Source organism: Podarcis muralis, chromosome 2, assembly GCF_964188315.1.
Source record: "Podarcis muralis chromosome 2, rPodMur119.hap1.1, whole genome shotgun sequence".
NCBI classification, from domain to species: Eukaryota; Metazoa; Chordata; class Lepidosauria; order Squamata; family Lacertidae; genus Podarcis; species Podarcis muralis.
In genome coordinates this window covers 36423147-36443758 of record NC_135656.1, presented here as the reverse complement: position 1 = coordinate 36443758, position 20612 = coordinate 36423147, and the positions used below count along the sequence as shown (strand labels likewise).

General features: G+C 41.9%; 1 protein-coding gene across 3 annotated transcripts; it reads right to left on the bottom strand.

The window, feature by feature from the left end:
- Positions 1-927: 927 nt before the first annotated feature.
- Positions 928-20544, bottom strand: MFSD11 (major facilitator superfamily domain containing 11). Of its 3 annotated transcripts, XM_028717027.2 has the most exons (14): positions 20340-20544; positions 20010-20182; positions 18293-18348; positions 16522-16629; positions 15944-16023; positions 13979-14075; positions 10760-10818; positions 9726-9870; positions 8626-8666; positions 7739-7804; positions 5912-6037; positions 4164-4338; positions 3438-3573; positions 928-2459 (listed from the first exon to the last, which is right to left on the bottom strand). In XM_028717027.2, the coding sequence occupies exons 2-14, from the start codon at positions 20103-20105 to the stop codon at positions 2295-2297; spliced, it is 1350 nt and encodes a 449-aa protein (XP_028572860.1). In that variant the 5' UTR covers positions 20106-20182; positions 20340-20544; the 3' UTR covers positions 928-2294. The 3 variants fall into 3 exon arrangements, with proteins under 3 accessions (XP_028572860.1, XP_028572862.1, XP_077780367.1); XM_028717029.2 differs by lacking the exons at positions 18293-18348; positions 20340-20544 and having other exon boundaries at positions 20010-20160; XM_077924241.1 differs by lacking the exons at positions 16522-16629; positions 18293-18348; positions 20010-20182; positions 20340-20544 and adding an exon at positions 16421-16452.
- Between the last annotated feature and the right edge of the window lie 68 nt (positions 20545-20612).

The window sequence follows — 20612 nt, the reverse complement described above, 5'->3', positions numbered from 1 at the left end:
CATTTCATGAATGGAAAAAAATCTGGGACAGCAAGGCATGTGTACTGCAAAATTTATGCCAACGACATCTAATTACCCTAACTAATTACCTTTGGTGGTGGTGGTGGTGTCTCTTGCCAGGTTCTGTATGTGGGCAGCTGTGTCTCTCCCCTCCGAGACAGGCAATGACTGATGGGACCAATACCCTATTTCTGGAATCCTTTTGCTTCATTTGGCATTTGACCCTTGACATCCTAAGCCTCCACTTCAGGGTCAGACCAAGAGTTTGAAGAAGCTCAGATAGCACAAGCTTCCTTTCCTCCCACTGCAGCCCCTCTACCCTCTGACAAGCCTACCCAGAGGGGGTCCACCACACTCTGCAGACTGCATCATCCAGGACTCCAGTGTCAGGGGAGAAGCCCCCCAAACAGAGGGAAAGGATCTTGTTTTCCTCTGCACGAGACTCCGCCATTGCACGAGCAAACTCTTGTTCACGCGACACTACCCAATGGGGTTACCTTGCAGCAACTATTTTTAAATTTCTGAACCCAATTCACTGTGCACATCTACACAAACCCCACTAAAATTAACTAATCAGTTTCAACAAGGCTTTGCATTGAGAAGTTCATAGTACCTAGAATCACCCTTTTCATTCCTCACCCCTGGCCCCAAACAATAAGCTCTTTACTCTCAGCAAGGATCTTGGAAAATGATTCCCTTGGAAAAGGTGATTAACTCCCAGGTAGTTTATTTAATAGTAATCTCACCAAATTCCCAATAATGAACTCAAGGATGCCAGCCAAGTAAGCCCACAACTTACACAGGGGGTTTGTTCCAGGTATCATGCCTAATGCCAAAATTGCATATAGTCAAGACACATTGGGTGCAATGCAAGTGGAATTGCCAAAGTATTTTTTCCTGGATACCCCCCCTCCCTTTTTTTAAAAAAAATTGCCAAGCACGTAAAGCTGAATGCACCTAAGTCAAATGTGCATAAGTTGTGGGCTTAGTGTACTGCATTTTCCCACTTATCCCTTTAAGCACAGAGTATGCAATTCAATGTATCTAGTTGTGTACATGCAGACACTATCTGTACACAGACACCATGATTGTCACATATGGTTTTCACGCATTTCCCTACATTTTAAGGCTGCAATCTGTAACAGTTACTAGGGCGTAAGCCCTACTTCTGAGTAAACATGCACAGGAGAGCACTGTAAGCAATTTGTAGGATTTAACATTTTAAATGGCCCTGAGTCTCTTGCCATTGCTCTTAGCGGTGTTCCTCCCTGGGATCCTGACAAAGCTAAACTCATAAGATCTTATTCTTCCCAAGCAAACATTAAAAAAAACATATTAAAAGTCTGTGGTGGCAAATTTCCCCAAATGATGTTGCCAGTAAAGTAAGACAATGAGGCTAGAATCCAGCACAGCACTTTGCTTAATCAGGTCCCTACCTGTGCAGCTGAGAATTTTTATGCCTGTGACAAGCCATGCAGAACACCAGGGTATTTGAATATTTGTGGGATCACTATGGTAAAGTATTTGGGAGTCTCTGGAGTGCATTTCCTACAGAGTTTCATAGCAGCAAATATAATTATAAACTTGATCCTGAGAAAATATAATATAAAGTCTCAGAGCACACAGGAATATGGGGACTACGGGGGTTCTGGACCAGAATCATTTTTACCTCTGATGAGACTCAGCTAAAATTAGCTAAAATAGCTTGTGCAAATGCATTTCATTCCCTTATGCTATTATCCCATAATATATAGCTCCTCTTTTAAAAAATCGACGCTCATTCACATTATAATGTAAGAACATTAGAGTTATTTGGAGAAAAATGGAAGTGGGGTTATTTTAAAAAGCATTGGAAACCCGCCATGGATTTCCATATAAACCCACAAAGTGAACTGGCCTTCCATCTTGTGAAAAAAATATCCTCATGTACTTGGGGGAGGGTTGTCCTGAAAAGACTACTGTTTGCTTCAGAGAAAGGCAAGTAAAAAATGAAAAAGGAATGCAATTAAAAAGAATAAAGGGTCTCCACAATAGGTGGGCATAAGCGTAAGATGCAGGCACTTGGCAAGTGGAAATAATTAAGAAGAGGCTTCGCTGCCCCAATGGCCAGGCTACTATTCCACATTGTAGTATGCAGTACCCATCACAACACGTTGATAAGGGGAGGGTAAGCTTTTTAAACTTTGGAGTTCAGTCTTCCCTGTGTTCAGAAGATGCTATCAAGTCTTTTCGAAGGAGCACGTGCTTGTGTCTCTGCATGTGAATACTGTTGCAGGCCACTGAAACCGCCTCCATCAAATGCTGCTGTAATCTGTGTTTTTGGCCACAAAGGCTGGGGCCTCCCACTCCACGGTGAAGAAGGAAAGTGTCCCAAAGAACCCAACCACGGCCATAATCAGAAGCTGCCACTGAAGAAGCAGGTAGTTGCTGTAGAAGTACGCGATGGCGGCACAGACAGACTGAAAAGGGAAGCAAGGAAGGGCGTGAGTGACATTTCAACTTGGCTTCAGTGCCGTTCAGCTTTAGTAACATTCCAACTTTTTGTGATTTCCAGAGCATAAATTCCCCAGTCCAAGTTGTTTTTCTAATTAACTGCCTTACTTAGCTCTCCTGCAATCTGCCTATTTCAAAGTGAACAGCTTAGCATCAAAAGCCCTTTCATATCAGCTTTGACTCTTCCTGATCCAAGGTCATTCCTCATTCCTAGATTCCTTACTGCGTCTACAAACGGCTGACCTGCACCAAATCCAGGAAATTAGAGACTCCCAGATTCCTAGAATTGTAGAGTTGGAAGGGACTATGAGGGTCAGCTAGTCCAACCCCCTGCAATACAGGAATCTTTTGCCCAATGTAGAGATTAAGGGTCTCATGCTCTACCAACTGAGCCATCACGGTGACTTGTAGATTGAGTTGGACCATGGTGTTTTTTGCATCTATCTTTTCCACTTTATCCACTTAGCTATTTTAATTTAATTTATACTGATATAGAATGCTATTGTTCCATTAGTATCATTCATTGCATTGAGACAGAAGGTAGCATTTTCTATATAGCACACCTACCAATGCATGTATTCCACTTATGACTACTCAAAATGTTTGTTCTTTAAAAATAATTGTTATATTAAACATTGTTTCATCACGCACAAATATCATATCACAAACATGTTTATGTTTAAACAGAATTAAATTCCAGTGTCTTCACTGGGGCTTAAACACAGAACTATAGCATGTATTTTGGTTAACCAAACATCCTGCATTACTGAAAAGGCTTCTGTGTTCTTGCCTTACCCAGCGTCCTAGACAAAAGTAGATGACTTTTAAACTCCTTCCAATTTTACACAAAGCTCTTTGTTTGCCTAATGAATAAACTACTGTATTATTTCAGTAGACTACAGATTATATGATGTCTGGCTCTGACATTTGGCAACCAGTAATACCTGGATGAATTTAAAGACTGCAAAGGCAGGTGCACTGTCTTCTGAGTACAGGAATCCCAAAATACTGAGGAGTTGAGTGTTGAAACAGCTATCACCTAGACCCAGTAAGAAGCTGCAGAAAATTGCCACTTCTTTGCTGAAAATAAAGAGATGCCAACAAAAACGATACTGTAACTAATAAAAATATACACAACTATGAATAGAAAATTAGGTACAATCCTACCATTCATATTATTTTTGTCTAAGTTTACTGAGAAATAATGGAGAGAAAAATGGCAAGGTCCAGATTGTTACCAAAGAGCTGCTTTGTTTTGAGAATTCTCGTTTTGGGCATTTCTGCATTGCAATTAAATATGTCAAAGGCACTTTGCCCGTATTATTTAATGTTTTAAATATTCTTTGACTTAGCATTCCATCCAAACCTGGGCTTATGGTTTGTCTTCCCCAGATAAACCATGGGTGGTAAACCAAGAGCAAATCTTACGTTTACAGATCATGGTTTGTCTGGAGCAAGACAAACCATGAGCCCAAGTTTGGCCATCACAGTAAGGCAGACCATGACTTGGCCCCAGATAGCGTGGCAGCAGAAAGGGAAGGAGGAGCGCCTCAGACATTATCTTTGGTCCTGTAACCAACATGTTTGCCTGTTCATATTAAGCCATGGTTTGGCTTAGCACCCTGTGTAAACCGGATCTGTCTGGTCATGAGAAGTAAAGTAACTCGTACCTTGGTTCCATGAATGCTATGCTGTCTGTGCCATGGATGGAGGCGATGGGGGCATCGTTTGGCATGTTGTAGAAAATCAAATAGAAGGCTACAAAATGGACCACAATGCCTAACATCACCACTGGGTTCCTGCCAAAACGGTTGTTTTTGCTAAGAAGGCCAAAGATTCCTCCACCTGTAATAGAGAATGTATCATTATTGTGAGCAAGAAAACAGGGTTAAATCACTTCCCTAGTATGTCATGTAAGGGACTGGTGGGAATGGACTTATTTGACCCCTGCTCTGCTCAGCATCATCCCACCCCCCTAAAAAGCCTCACTAAAGGATGAGAGGATCCTGCTAAATTGTGGCGTTCTCTGGCTTGGGAGAGGAGGGCCTGAGTAGGATGGAGGGATTCCAGAAAACCCAGCAGAGGCAACTTCCATCCTGAACGGTGATGGTTCTACCCACAGTCCAACATGCTAGAAAGCAGGCAACACTGTGGGAGGGGAGAAGCAACCCCCCACCAGATGACTGACTATGGCAAAGTGTCGAGCTAACGCTCCATCCTATCTCCCCAACACGGCACCACAACCTGATCCACAAGTGGAAACCGTGGCCTGGCCTCTCACAAGAGCAAATCAGGAGGTAAACTGTGTCACCACTGTATCACATGAGACCTCAAGAGGGTAGGAACCCACATGCTCCTCCATATCTCCACCTCGGTTAAATAAACATCCCTGTAAAGAGAACGCTAGCATGTCAGGAAAAGGACTAAGCTTGTATGCTTCTCCCTGGAACCTAGTCTGTTAGGCCAAGGGTTGTTTTTCTTTCTTTCACAGAAATGTATTCACTCATGTAAGTCTGTATCTGCAGTCTAAAGTGGTACACTTCAATGGTTTACTGCTATTTCTGAGAACTAGGACTAATTATGTCACAAACATTGCTGGCTCCAATAGCCAAAAAGGCAATCTGCTTTTTATACCCAACAGCTGCTTGCCTTGGCTGTCAGATGTCCTATACTGCAGAGTTTGCATAGTCTAAAATGAGCAAAACACTGCTGCTACTCCATCACCACTATAAATAAGTATTAACTTCCTGATCTTCTGCCAACCTAGCAGTTCAAAAGCATGCTAGTGCAGGTAGATAAATAGGCACTGCTGCGGCGGGAAGGTAAATGGTGTTTCCATGCACTCTGGCTTCCGTCACAGTGTCCTGTTGCGCCAGAAGCTGGCCGCATGACCTGGAAAGCTGTCTGGAGATAAACGCCAGCTCCCTTGGCCTGAAAGCGAGATGAGCGCCGCAACCCCACAGTCGCCTTTGACTGGACTTTACCGTCCAGAGCTCCTTTACCTTTTTTTTTTAACCTTTTAACTTCCTGATGCATTAAACTGGTGTGGATAGTCTTAGTTAGCTTCTGAGGATTAAACAAACTGTTGTAGCTGTTTATATTAATGCACCTCATAAGCATTTAAAACAGGCCCATCTCATTTAACCACCTAGAAGCCTTTTGGCATATGTGGTATATATGTATTATACAACTGAAGACAAAATTTATTTCCTGCTATTTCAAATCCAGTTTGGGGAGAGGCCATAGCGCAATGGTAAGGCATCTGCCTTGCATGCAGGAGGTCCCAGATTCAATCCCCAGCGCCTTTTCAGATGCCTGTCTGAAACCCTGGAGATGAGTCTCTATGTCAACAATACTGAGCTAGATGAACCAAAAGCCTAACTTGCATCAAGGAATTTCCTTTGTTCCTATGACTCACCTAATATTTCTCCAATACCAATAAAAATACCAGAGAGTCCAATCAGACTTTTTTCTTCAGTACCAAATTTATTTACAGCACCTATACAGGTCCCATACACTCCAGAGAAGAACGTTAATTCCAGACCTAGAAAGAAACAACAATATTACAAAGACAGAAGGAGAAAGTTCCTAGTTAGAGCTTTATTAAAGTCTACAGTTTAAGATAGAATTGCAACATGGAGCTGCCAAAAGATATCAGTACAGTGGTACCTCGGGTTACATACGCTTCAGGTTACATACGCTTCAGGTTACAGACTCCGCTCACCCAGAAATAGTGCTTGAGTTTAAGAACTTTGCTTCAGAATGAGAACAGAAATCGTCCTCTGGCGGCGCGGAAGCAGCTGGAGGCCCCATTAGCTAAAGTGGTGATTCAGGTTAAGAACAGTTTCAGGTTAAGTATGGACCGCCGGAACGAATTAAGTACTTAACCCGAGGTACCACTGTAGTCTGAATGATACACTGGTCTTTTAGGAGAACTTTTCATAACTGTATTTATGCAATGCAAGTCAAGCTGACCAGCGGTGGCATTGCGTACAGTACTTTGATTATCTGGAGGAAGCAGCTGGTAGCAAAATTGCCTGTATAGGATCCAACCATATAAACCACCAAGGTATTCTAAGTACCACTGGCGACGATATTAAATTTTAAGAATGTTTGTGCAGGATTCAGCTACAACCACCAAGGCACCTATGGAACGCTAAGGTGTTAGCTTTACTAACAACTCCCAAGAAATATTCATGAAACATTTTACTTCAGAGCTGTCTGGTTCTATAAAATGATGGTTAAAAGGATCATATGTACCACATGCCTTGATTACTTTTGACGAAAAGTAGAACGTAAATTAAATAATAAAAAATCTTAACCAAATGAGGTAAATGAGTCACATGGTCCATTGAGAGCCTGCTATGGGCGAAAACTTCCACCGACCCATGGAACTGCAGGCAAACCCCAAAAAAACACAACTTGGTGAAGGAACCTGCGACAGGCCTCCAAGTTTAAAGCAAGAATACTAAAATGTGGTGATCGGGCCAACTAAGGTCCACAAAAAATGGGATTGAAATAAATGCAAAATTCTGAAAATCTCCACTTTCACTTTAAAGCCCCCCAAATTTGAAATCCTTTCACATCTGAAAGGGTTAAAAAAAAAAAAAAAGACTGCAGGCTATGAAAGGTACAGATATCAGCTGTAACCACCAGATGGCAATCTGCAACACAAGCATTCGGCTACCAAAGGGAAGATATAGGAAGAGGAGCACTGAAAGTTGCTGGGGCGGGGGGGGGGGGGGGGAGAGAGAGAGAGAGAGAGAGAGAGAGAGAGAGAGAGAGAGAGAAATATGTTGGAAGAGATAACTGAAGATGCTGGAATGGAATGTCTTAATGCAGGGCAAGGACCACAATCCAAAAGGCATCTACAGATGTGTACAAGGGAATCATCCAAGCAGCCAAGGCTTTTGTCCGAAGTAGCGCCAGCCAGCAATATGAGTGGCAGTTCATTAGAAAGAGGAATTGTCTTTTTTGGATGCAGAGAAATCTTTAAAAGAAATCCTCAGCTCTGTGCATGGTTCTCCCACAGGCTCATGGGCTCAGAATGAGAGCAGAAACTCAGACTAACAAATGCTTTGGGAGATACAAGGAAAAGAAAAGCACTTGGGGGATTTGCATGATGCAGCCAAAAGCAATGGATTTGGGACAGGACTGATAGGCAGTAAGAAAGTCAGTCTGGGCCAAAGAAAAGTCCCATGCAAACTCCTAAGGCTAGTGATTCTATCTCCGTCCAGTTAGTTACCTGTATAGGCCGTTGTGATGCTAAGCAGCAGAATCTCTTTTGTGACACACAGCTTGATGGATCTTTCTGCAAAGAAGCCACAATTAAAATACGCACATGCACACCATGAGGATCCTCTCTGGATGCTGAATTAAAGTGGGGGGAGGTGGAATGGGCTGAACTATGTTATCCCCTCCCACAATCATAATGATGACTTCTGAATTAATATTCACAGTTGCATACAGGAACACAGAACTATAGGGCTTAAGAAGACAAAAGGGTGACAGATTCCAGCTTTGTGAGCCTAGACCATTGCTCACTGGTAGAGCAGCTGCTTGTATGCAGAAGGCCCCAGGTTCAATCCAGGTAGGGGTCTCCAGGTGGGGATGGAAAATACTGAGCTAGATGGATCAATGGTCAGAAGAAGGCAGCTTTCTAGGCAGGAGAAGACACCTTAGGAGCCTCCCTTCCTGCCTACTTCATATCTGAAACAAACCACATTACAGGGAATGTAGTAATCCTGATGCTAATATTAGGCAAACTATCTTTCAATTCCCCTTACCCCAAGGGGAACACATCCACTGCTCCCTTAAGAGAACAGCCACCATGCTCCAAGAAGAATGAAACTTTCAAGGAACCCCTAGCACGGGGAATTAAAAGCATCTTTTCCTCCCTAGGGGTAAGAATCTCAGACAATGATACTTAACTGTGGTCCTGGGAAATGCAAAGCATTGATGTCTGGGTGGCAAGAAGAGACGCGTCATACAACACAGGAAAATAATGCATACTGCCTGCCCTTTTTATTAAAAAAAACAACACCTGGAGTTGAGCTTTTAACTTGAGGCATCCATGTATGACTATGGCTTGGCATGCTGGAAAATCTAATACTTCCATGGGATTTTACTTACTAAATGCATCGACGGCCCTTGTCATGTTGCTTTGGCCAGACCTGGTTAAAACAAACGTTTATTTAAAGTGAGAAAATAAATTTACAAATGGTGAATTTAAGTTGTCTTGATTATTATTCTTTATACAACAATGCCATTAGAAAATTTACCATACCAATATGGGAAATAACTTGTTCAGAAACGAACTACTTATTATGCATTGCTTATGATTATTAGCCATATTTCAGAATGAGCTCGCCGGCTGGGGCGAAACCACTCCACTAGCTTCCTGGTGGGTGAGTCACGGCTGCTTATAACAGGAGAAGCGTAAGGTGGCAGGGAGGTCAGTGCAGTGCAAACATACTGGCAGGTGTGCCAGGTTGGCTCTGCTGGTGCATATGCACTCTCCTGACCTCCCCACCACTCCTTCTCTATCTCCCACTACGCAACAGCAAACCCACCTGCCAAGAAGCTCGTGTAGCAGCTGCACCCCAGCCAGCAAGCTGCCTCTGAATTGTTGCATTTTACTGATATTATGTTATGGATGGAAATTATGTTGTTTATTATGTTTCTGCCCAAACCCAAGTTAATTTCTGCCACCCAGATGAATGACTATTGCATTCTATAGTAACTCCTAAAGTATCAGAAGGACTTAATTCTTACTTTAGCCACACACCTTAGCCTGGATTAGTGTCACATTAAAGTAAAAGGACCCCTGACCATTGGGTCCAGTCGTGGCCGACTCTGGGGTTGTGGCGCTCATCTCGCTTTATTGGCCGAGGAAGCCGGCATACAGCTTCCAGGTCATGTGGCCAGCATGACTAAGCCGCTTCTGGCGAACCAAAGCAGTGCACGGAAACGCCGTTTACCTTCCCGCCGTAGCAGTACCTATTTATTTACTTGCACTTTGATGTGTTTTCGAACTGCTAGTTGGAGTCTTTCCCACAAACTCCTCTACTCCGCCCAAAAGCAAATTGATTAATGGAAAAATATAGTGCGACCTGTGAGGCCAGTGTGCATAACCATCCTTCGTAATACAAATTAGTTATCTATCTTATTCACAGAGGAGTAGAAATGGCTAAGCATACAGATTCAGGAGTCGGATAGCCATAAACACCTACGTGCGTTCTATGAGGTTGTCAGTAGAGGCATCAGCGTCTTCTTCCTCTGAATTTGATTCTTCTGGGGTCCTAATGAGAAAAAACAGAACGGTCCCCACAAGACTAATCACCGTCAGAGCAATGAAGACGGTCCTACGGTCGTTTTCTGGGAAAGAAAAAGAAGTATGCGTCAACTTCATAAACCAACAATAGCATATCCATTCATTCTATACCTAGGACATTTCTGTGCTGTGATTAAATACAGCATATAAAATAAGGTGTACTCTCCCATGTACTAGTCAAGTTCTCCATCAATGAAACTCAAGTTCTATATCCAAAGTTACCGATACAATAGAAGTGGGGAACCGTTTTCAATCCAAGGGCCAGTTCCTCCTGAGTAACCTTCTGGGAACCACATGCCAGTAGCATGTTTTAATTCTGAGCTTTATTCAATTTCAAAATCAACTGTGAATTCTAGCTAATGTATCACATCTGATTCACAGACAAAATAAACGCAAAACGTTACTGAAGCTTGTGAAAACTGGCATGATCTCAGCTGCAGAATCTGGGAGCCAGAGCAAGAGGAATGTAGGAGGGAAGTTCAAGGATGGCAGTGCTTTTTTGAGGCTGGAATGATAAAACACCGAGACGTGGAATCATAGAATCACAAAACTGTAGAGTTGGAAGGGACCCAAAGGGTCAAGGCAAGGTCAATAAAAGAGGAAGCTAAGCAACACCCAGATATGTGTCAAAGTAGATTTGTTTCAGCGAGGATCACAGTTTGAAGGCATAGATGGGAATACGAGCCAGCTGTACACATGGAACAAAAATACAGCGAACAGAAGGGAAACACTGTAGTGTTTACAATTATGCTGCTACACATGAAGTTAAAAATAGCCTCCAAGGACTTTTAAAATACCGTTTAAAATAAGCTGTGGCTATCTCCACTGCTTTTTAAATTTCTTTTTGTCCCCTCATCAACATAGCAATTTCCCCTTATTATTTCATTCACAACCTGGTTACCTTAAAAAAAAGGATATATTAAAAAGACCAACCTGATATATGAAGTTTCCCTTGCCAGGCAAAGTATATATATAGATTTCCAAAAAACAAACTGTGAACAAAAGAAAGCACATTACTGGTTAAGCAAGCTACTTGAATCGCAAAAGAAGGGGGGAAATGTAGACTGCAATTTACTTTACACTGTCAGAAGGCTGCAAATCCTAGTGAAGCTGAAACAAGCCCAAGGATTTCCTTGTAAAAAGTTAAATTATGTTGGCTTTCCAGGCATAGTTGAACATACCTGGACAACATAAGATAACAAAGAGCTTGTTCTCTTTGTTCTCCTGCTACACCCACACAAAAAGTGTAACCAAGTTAAAGCAAGAATACTTCTTGGCTGGATAAAGAACCCAGCAAGTTGCTTCCAAAAATGGTGATACAGTGGTACCTCAGGTTAAGTACTTAATTCGTTCCGGAGGTCCGTTCTTAACCTGAAACTGTTCTTAACCTGAAACACCACTTTAGCTAATGGGGCCTCCCGCTGCCGCCGCGCCGCTGGAACACAATTTCTGTTCTCATCCTGAAGCAAAGTTCTTAACCCGAGGTAATATTTCTGGGTTAGTAGAGTCTGTAACCTGAAGCGTATGTAACCCGAGGTACCACTGTATACATCTACATCACAAAAACTGATCCAAAAGAAGAATGGATTTTGTCAGGATCTGCTTATATCGTTGCTCTTCTTTCTTCATTTTCTACCACCACCACCACCAGATCTCAGAGTTAATTCCAGGGGGGGCACTTGTTTCTGGGCTCAGTTTAAACTACTGGTGATAACCTTTAAATCTCTAAACTCTGCCATATATGAATCAACAAGCATCAGTTTCTTCAGACATCTTGTGAAAACTTTACCTTTCTGACCAGGCTTTCCCTGACTCATGAAATTGGGCCCTGTTTTATATGTTCGTATTCCCTGAATTCCTGTTTTACTTACAGTGGTGCCTCGCAAGACGAAATTAATTCGTTCCGCAAGTTTTTTCTTCTTGCGAGTTTTTCGTCTTGCGATGCACGGTTTCCCATAGGAATGCATTGAAAATCAATTAATGCGTTCCTAGGGAAACCGACTTCAGACCAGGTCCGGGGACAGTCTGTCCCCCGACCTCTTCTGAAGGCTGGGGGGGGGGGGACAAGGGCTTTTCTTCCCACCCCCAGCATTTTAAAAAACCCCGGGACAGCGGAGGGCTTCTGAGATCAGCGCGCCCAGGCTTCGCGGACCTCTCCGCAAGCAGCGGCAGCGCTGCCGCTGCTTGCGGAGAGTTGCCGGCATGTCGAAGCCTGCGCGCGCTGAGATCAGCGCGCCCAGGCTTCACGGACCTCTCCTGCCTTCAAAAGCCGTCCGGGATAGCGGGAAGCGCTTCCCTGCTATCCCGGACTGCTTTTAAAATGCTGGCCGTGGGGAGCAAAGCCTTTCGGCCCCCGCCAGCCTTCCTGGACCTCTTCTGAAGGCCGGAGGGGGGGGGAAAGGCTTTGCTCCCCACCGCTAGCATTTAAAAGAGGTCCCCGGAGATTTCCCTATGGGCTTTCGTCTTGCGAAGCAAGCCCATAGGGAAATTCGTTTTGCGAAGCGCCTCCAAAACGGAAAACCCTTTCGTCTAGCGGGTTTTCCGTCTTGCGAGGCGTTCGTCTTGCGGGGTACCACTGTATTCTTATATCCTTTTCTAGCTCTGTTTCATAGGGAGTTTTTGTATTAATGTTTTATATTGTACACCACTTGGGAGGTTTTTAAAAATGTTAAGCAGTTTGTAAATGTTTTTAATTAAATAATAATAATAAAGCTGCGGGAATCTTATTAATTAATTAATGGGCAGCTTAGGGACCGGTTACCTTGGCAACTGCCCACTCACACAGGAACTTGACTGACCTTACAGCCCCTGCTTCCGGTGCCACTCCTACACAAAATCAGGCAGGGACATGTGATAGACAGGACCTTCTCAGTGTTGGCACCGTGACTCATTAACTCCCTCCTGGTGAGGATTCAAATCCCCACTAGCCGCCATATCAACTCACACTAAAAACTACCATTCTAAAGACTTCTTGACATTTGTTGGACAAATTTAAATCAGGGGTCTACTCATTAAAAAGCAAACAGGGAGCATCTCCACCCCCATCACACAGCCCAGACACAGAGGTCCAACTCCAACGGCCTTCTACCGATTCCCTCACTGGAAGAAGTGAAGTTACAGAGAACCAGGCAGAGGGCCTTCTTGACAGTGGTGCTCGCCCTGTGGAATGCCCTCCCTTCAGATGTCAAACAGATAAACAACTCTATGACTTTTGGAAGACATCTGAAGGCAGCCCTGTATAGGGAAGGTTTTAATGTTTGATGTTTTATTGTGTTTTTATATTTTGCTCGAAACCACCCAGGGTGGCTGGGACAACCCAGTTAGATGGACAAGAGATAAGAATGAGAATAATTTCTTTCTAAACCAGCTTGCCTCCCAGGTGAAGCAGGTTGTCTAAAAAATGAATAGGAATTGCCTTCCAGTCAACCAGACAAGGAAGCTCACATGAACTGGAAGGAAATTGGTTATTTTCCTCTTCTAGGGGCAAGTGACGTCCATATGCATGTGTGAACATGACAGCAGGTGAACAGTTTTGTGGGTTAGTGTCAAGGAAGTCTGGAATAAAGCTTATATAAAAGACTGATCACATAAGCCAGACAGCATACTCTGCAGCCTTCCCTGAATTTCTGACTACTTCCCTTCAGATGCCAGGGCACTAGCTAAGTTCATGGGAAATTCTTAGTGCTAGCCTACAGGAACAAGGCAGATCATTTCCCATGACACAGAAGTGATGTTGACTCAGAACAGCCTTAGAGCAAAGCACTCCTTCCAATAAAGAAGACCAGTTCTAAATATGCATTTTGGAACACAGAATTGGCTGGAAGCTGTTATTCAACTCAATCCTAGCCATATTTTCTTGGAAGAAAATGAGTGAGCACAGAATTGCTACTGAACTGCAATTTTTTTGTTCCAATTAACTACGGATATTTCAGAAGAGACAGAATTCATAAAACTAGACATTTGGTGATAAATGACACAAGTGCAGCATTCTCTAAAGAAAAGTGTCACCCTCATGTCAAAAAAGCTAACAAGTGCCAGGTAGATAGACAGACAAACTTTTTATTGGCTTTTTACCAACAACAAACAACAAGTAGGGAGAAATCAAGATCGTATTGGGTAGATATAAGTAAAGGTGATAATTTTGTTTCCTACCTGGATTGTAATAATGCCCAGAAGATGCCACTGTTTCTGCCAATGGTGTTTTCGTTGGAATTTATTGTCAGACAGTTTCCCTGAGCAGTCCATAGTACTGAAATTTAAATCAGAACATAGGTAAACAAGGAAAGAAAGTTATCTATGATTTGCTGACATTTTATGTGTGTCTATGTCTGAGGGCCCAGGGTAGTTAGTTCACGTAAGTATTTTTAAGATGCCTATTTGGGCCACTTCACAGATTTTTAGGACTATACCCAAGATGTTTTTAAGTGTACTAATAAAAATGTCAAGTGTGAATGTAACAAAGTTCTGTCTGAAACACAAATATCATACTTCATATGCTACAAGGATGGAATTGGCAGCAGCTCCTTGCTGAGTTTGTTGCCATGTGTGAAACAACACTTATTCTCCATCTTCAAAATGTGAAAATAATGACACATTTGCAAGCATCAACAAATCTCAAATACCAAATAGAATTTGTTGCCATGTGTGAAACAACATTTATCACCCAGCTTCAAAATGTGAAAATAATTACACACTTGCAAGCATCAACAATTAATATATACCAAATAACATAAAACATTACTAGAAGGCATTCTAGGCATTTCTCCACTTGCTGGCAACGCAGCCAGCCTCTGCGGCACTAAGGGTTAGTTTCTGATTTATCACAGGCTGCTGGCAGCAACAAATCTGAATCATATATACTTTTTAAGATGCATAAGGTATGACTTTCAGAGTGGATGCCACTTCAGCTACGGTCATCTTTCTAATCTGGACTTTGAGTACCACTTCAGGGCATCTCCAAATGACACAGCAAAAAAACCAACAAGTTAATTATAATACTACCTACTTTGAACAAGGTGATCCTAAGTAAATCTCTCTAAATTCAACTGGACTTGCTTTCTAGATAATGTGTTAGGTTTGCAGCCTAAGGGAATAATAATAATAATAATAATTCTTGTGGGAACCTTTCACACAAACCATATCCATGCCTGAGTGTATGCTTTGTGTAAATATTTCGTTTTCAAGATATACCAACTTGATAATTCTCAGTTTGAGCTGTAAAAATGCAACAAACGTACTGTCGCGTGCTTAAAGCCAAACTAGCCATGTCACTTGTTCTTGTGCCTTTTGCATCTTAATTCATAATCGGAGGCACAGAGAACTTGTTGAGACCATGGTGCCAAGGAGAGGGAGTTTAGCCCTTTCTTCCCCTGATGTGACTGTTAAAAAAACTAAAAATCCACACACTAGCTGTTAGCAATTGAAAAAGAAACATGTAACATGCGATACATTTAATATAACATCTCACCTAGATTTTAGGATTCCTACTAAGTTGGAACATCAAGAATCACAAACTTCTTTTAATTTTTAAAGGCGGAGCTCAAGAAATCAAGAGATTTGCTAACAGAATAATTTTGGGGATCTTTTACATTCAACTTTGTTTTCATTCATTCTTCTTCCAGCTCCAAACTAGCAGGTATAAAAGTTCTCTAATGTTTCTTTACAACTATCATTACTAGAGAAGTGGGGACACTAAAGAGCTTTTTAAAAATAGAAACACTAAAATTTGGATTCAAAGACCACACATAGTTCTTCTGCATGTCCAAAGGAGCTTTTGACTTTGTCGTCTCAAACAGGATATCCTCATGCTACATAGCACATCTCTTTTTAAACTGAAAGGAGTTTCAAAAGCAAAGAAGTTGGGGAAGCTGGGAAAAAATCAACAATTCCAAAGGGCACATTATGTGTCTAGAATATATGCTCTGGGCATCTTGGCCTCAATCTCAAGATCCTACCAAGAACCTACGTCCAACCTAAACATTCCTAGATCTTTCTGATACAAAGTGGGGAACAGCATACAGAAAGGCCTCATTCACACATTTCGTTAAAACCATAGTTTAGTGCTACACTATGCTTTAAAGTTCCACGAGAACCAAGGCGTGGTGAGAAAAGGCTTACCAGCAGCTGCTATTCCAAGGAAAACAGAGGCTGTGTAGAAGCTCCAAGTAGAAGGCTGGATAAAAACGGCAATATATATGCTGAAAAGATGGCAATGTATGGGATTCAGTTTTAAAATTGCTGATGCCACAACTGCAATACTTTATATTATATTAAAGTCAATTTCTTACTCCAACTGCAAAAAATACTGCAGCTCAATATATCTGAAAGTTTTACATATGACTAAAGCACAACATGACATGCTGTTTCAATCATGCAATCTAACAACCATTATTTTCTTACACTGTACTCCACTCCAAGAAGCTCAGTTTAAAATATTAGCCTCACAGCAACCCCAAGAGGTCGATTTAAGCTGTGAGAAGATGACTTGATCAGGGCTTCCAAGCAAGATTCATGGTTGTACAGGGATTTTAACTTGTACATCCTGTGTCCAAAGTCAACACACTAACCACTATCTCATGTTCCTCAGTTCCTCACCTGCTGATGCTGCACATGAGAACAATGAGCCTTCCAAAGGTAGATGAATAAAAGGTAGACAGCCAGAAGGAAACATCAAGGACTTACGTATTTTGACTTACCTGTAAAAGATACCACTAACAAACATGGACAATTGCGGTCCTATGATGGCAACCACCGAAGGCGAGATAAGATTGGATGCCGAAAACACCCCATAAATAACAGCCATGCTGCGGAAAGTAACACTAATTATTAATAAATATTAGGATACCGTTCAATGTCATTTCAGAGTTTTTAAATATATTAATAGTGGGGTAGGAGAGATGAAAATAATGCCAACTTATTTCACATATGGCAACCAACGTGCCACTTTGGTTTCAGATAGTACATGGGTAGATGAGTCTAAAAAGCCCGGGACACAAATTTTCATGGCCCTCTAGTAGCTATGGTGGCTCATTTACCAGAAGTAATGTATTTAATGTAAACTGGATCAGAATATACATCAGGAGGTTTAGTGTGGTCAGTTATGTAATGTCCAGTTTGGCCATTACTTGCCTTCCTCAACTATCTATCAATTAATGTCACACAGGACTGTATGCCTTCATAGATCTGCAATGTAACAGGAAATCTGGCTCAGGACTAGGCCAAACACGACATCTTTTCATTTTTGATAAAAGCAATCATGTGGGAGGCATGAGTTGGACCTCACAACACAAAAGGAGGGGAATCCTTGGTTAATAGCAGAACTTGAGGGTGACTTTCAAAAGGAATCAGGTCCAATCCAATCAATTTTTAGGTCCCTCTACAAAAACAACACAAAACAGGACATGTAGGAAGTTGTATTCACACATATCCAATGACAAATCTGATTTAGCCATTAGTAGTCAAAGGATGTCAATTATTATTTTAGCCATTTTCATTGTTCTTCCCTTCCATGGCTTGCATCAAAACATTATAAATTGGGAGAGCTCAATCATGGAAGCAGAATACATTTCACAAAACAAGCAGATACAGTGGTACTGTACCTCGGTTTACAAACGTAATCCATTCCGGAAGTCCGTTCTTAAACCGAGACGCGCTTTCCCTAATGAGGCCTCCCGCCACTGGTGCCCTTCCACTGTTCGGCTTCCGTTTGTAGACCGAGTTAAAGTTCGCAAACAGGGACACTATTTCTGGTTTTGCGGAGTTCGTAAACCGAATAGTTCGTAAACAGGGCTGTTCTTAAACCGAGGTACCACTGTATATGCATTTTTACATAATTTAGAGCTACTGTATTTTAGCAATTACCTCACAATATGAGATGAAAATAACTAGGAATGTATCATTTGTATCTTAAGTTGAAATGCTGTCAGCACATTGTAACTTCTTATCCAGAGGCTAATCCTTACTTTTTTCTGGATGTTTATAACACATTCTTTGTTTAGGACTTTCAACTTTGGAAGAGACAGATAACTTCTGTGTAATGAGCAGAGTTTGTTTTGCAGGATATCACCAATTTATTTACATAAATCCTTATGAGTCAGTGAAATGGACAGGGAAAAATTGAGTTAGACACCGACTTGCCTTCTCACCCCACCCCCTTCCCCCACAAGAGAGGCATGCACATGAGGGGACAAAATGGAGGGGTTTCTATTTTTTGACACTTTGGTGCAAGTCTAGTTTTCTTCATGCACTTTTTTCACTGCTTTGCAGATGGGGACTAGCATTCCAACACATTGCATTAGCTGTTTAGCTTGAAATGCCTAGCTCTGAAACTCTGTTTGGGACCTCCCAAAAAAAGGAGGAGGAACTCAGGGTATTGATAGGGAGAATGATTGTTTTCCATTATGTCTGAACCCAGCACATAGTGTGACTCAAAAGCAACAAAAAGAGAAAAGTATCAGTGAAGAGTACCTTGTATAGCCACTGCCATGGAAATCAGTGTGATTTAAATTTGTGATAACGGTTTGCTGTATGGAAAGATTTTTTTAAAAATATTAAAATATGGTATCTAAATATTTTTTAAAATGATAAATACTTGAGATACCTAACAGAACTAGAAATCAAACTACAGATTAACTGCAATTAAAACACTAATTAAACTTCAAAGCAATGCCTTGAATTAGGTAGTTGCTATTGTAATACTCCTTTCATTGATAAAGGCACTGACTCATTCAGCACGTGAACACAGGTTTTCATAATCACTAATGTTGCAACACAGAAAGCAAGGATGCAAAGGAAAGTAGATAGCCTAAGTAAGATAAGAGTTTTGCACATCTGTTTTCTGAGCTCCCTGAGTGTTTTTCTCTCCCCTTCTCCTGAAGGCAAAACTACACGTTACTTTAACAAACAGATATTCTGAAACCTACATTTGAACAGGTAACACTAATGAGATTACAATGGAACATTCTAACTGATGAGTGGGAAGTGTCATTGAATACGTACAATCCACAGGGAACTAGGAAGGGAATAACTCTCTCACACTCCTGCTTATTGAGGACAGGATTGATGTTGCATGCATGGAACAAGATCTTATTGCACAACAGGAATTCCCTTCATCCTCCCCCCAAATGCCTGCCAGCCAGCCCCAAATCTGCTCTGGAGGAAATCCCAGAACTGGTTTAAGGGGCACATGGGGGGTGTCTTGTTGTGAGACTGGACCATGTTGTGTGTATGTATGCTTCATTAGCGCTGCATTTAATTCTATCCCTTACACCCAGGAAACCTCATGCATGGGATTGGGGCAAGGTGGAGTGATAAAAAAAGGAATTTCAAACAAAGTGATGGGCAACATGGTAACCTCCTAATGTTGTTAGAATCCTTCTCTCATTAGCCTCAGCATAGCTAATAGTCAGGGGTGATAGGAACTGTGCTCCAACAACATCTAGAGAGGCATTGGTTTCTCTCTATAAAAGAGATGTGCAAGTGCTGGCAGTTAAGAATACAATCCTATAGTCCATGGGAGGGTGTCCCAGGGCCATAGGAATTTGCAGGTCTTCATTTCCTTGGCCAAAGAGAGAGGTCCATCCTCAGAGGGGGGCATCCACCCCCAGAACCATTCCCCTGGTTCCCAATAAAAAGGCCACTGACATGGCTCCTCCCCAGTGGTGTTTGGAGAGGAATGTTCGGATGAATCCCAAGCCTCTGGGATGCTCCTGGCATGATCTTCTGGCATGCTCCTGGAATATTTGGGGTGGGGATATATATCAGTCCTGGCAGGGCTATAGAATTGGGTGATTATTCTGCCTTGCATTCACACAGACTGAAACACACACAGAGACAGAGTAAAGATTATTATGCCTCAGCATTACGTTAAAGATCATCTGAATGCTACACAGGGCAGTGTGGGGAATCACATGTTTTTTCACTTGGAAGCTCAGTGAGATCTATTATCCTTGCAGGCAATGAGGTTAGGATTCCAGCCCTAATCATTTTCTGTGTTCACTAAAAGCAGTAGATAGCTTCAGAAATATTTCAAAATCTAGAGAGATTAGAAGAAACAAAACTAGAGTTATCACATTACATGTGCTTGAAGCCCCAAAACAATATAACAAGACTGAAGCACCATGAAGAAAGGAAAGGGATGCATTCAGGGGAAGGTAGGAAGGGGTAGGCTCATATTTTCACTTACCGCAACATTTCCACATGTTTGGAAAGCAGTGAACATAAACATAAAGGCTGTTCCTAGAACAATGATGTTCAACAGTTTTTTTGTCTCAGGATTCATTTTGTGTTTCCTCAAAAAGCTTTCTGGCTGAAGTTGGGGCAGGGTCACTACCCTTTAAGCTTCTTTTTAAAAAAAATCTGTCAAGACAACACAAATACCACAATAAGCGTATATGTAAAACTGACCGTGGCATCGACAGATATATTCTGACAAATGAAGGGAAATATGTACAACTGTAGCTAAGCAGAATAATAGCAGAGAAAAATCTCCAAGCAACAGGAATGAAAATACTACCTTTCACACAGTGAACAACAGCAGGCTCTCCCAAAAGATGAAGCATTCTGCCCCAGCTGATCTTCTTTGACATTTTACTTCCTCATCATACCTTCTGAGTCAGTTTTTGGCCCAAAGACTTTAAATCACGTGGTGACAAAGGGAACTCCTGCAGAGAGAGCATTCAGTTCATGCTGGACAGGAACTAAAGAGCAGTACAGAAGTCAGGTCAGCTGACCAAGAGGAAGAAAGCCCTGATGAATTATGGGAAATGCAGTTCTGAATGTTCCCTTC

What these genes read in the sequence shown, in the direction of transcription:
- MFSD11 (XM_028717027.2), bottom strand. Translation starts at nt 20,105, where the DNA reads ATGAATCCTGAGACAAAAAAACTGTTGAACATCATTGTTCTAGGAACA. An exon ending in CATGGCAGTGGCTATACAAG is followed by an intron (nt 16,630 to 18,292) that starts GTACTCTTCACT and finishes TACTTTCCGCAG; the next exon opens with CATGGCTGTTATTTATGGGG. An exon ending in GTTAGTGGTATCTTTTACAG is followed by an intron (nt 16,024 to 16,521) that starts GTAAGTCAAAAT and finishes CCATCTTTTCAG; the next exon opens with CATATATATTGCCGTTTTTA.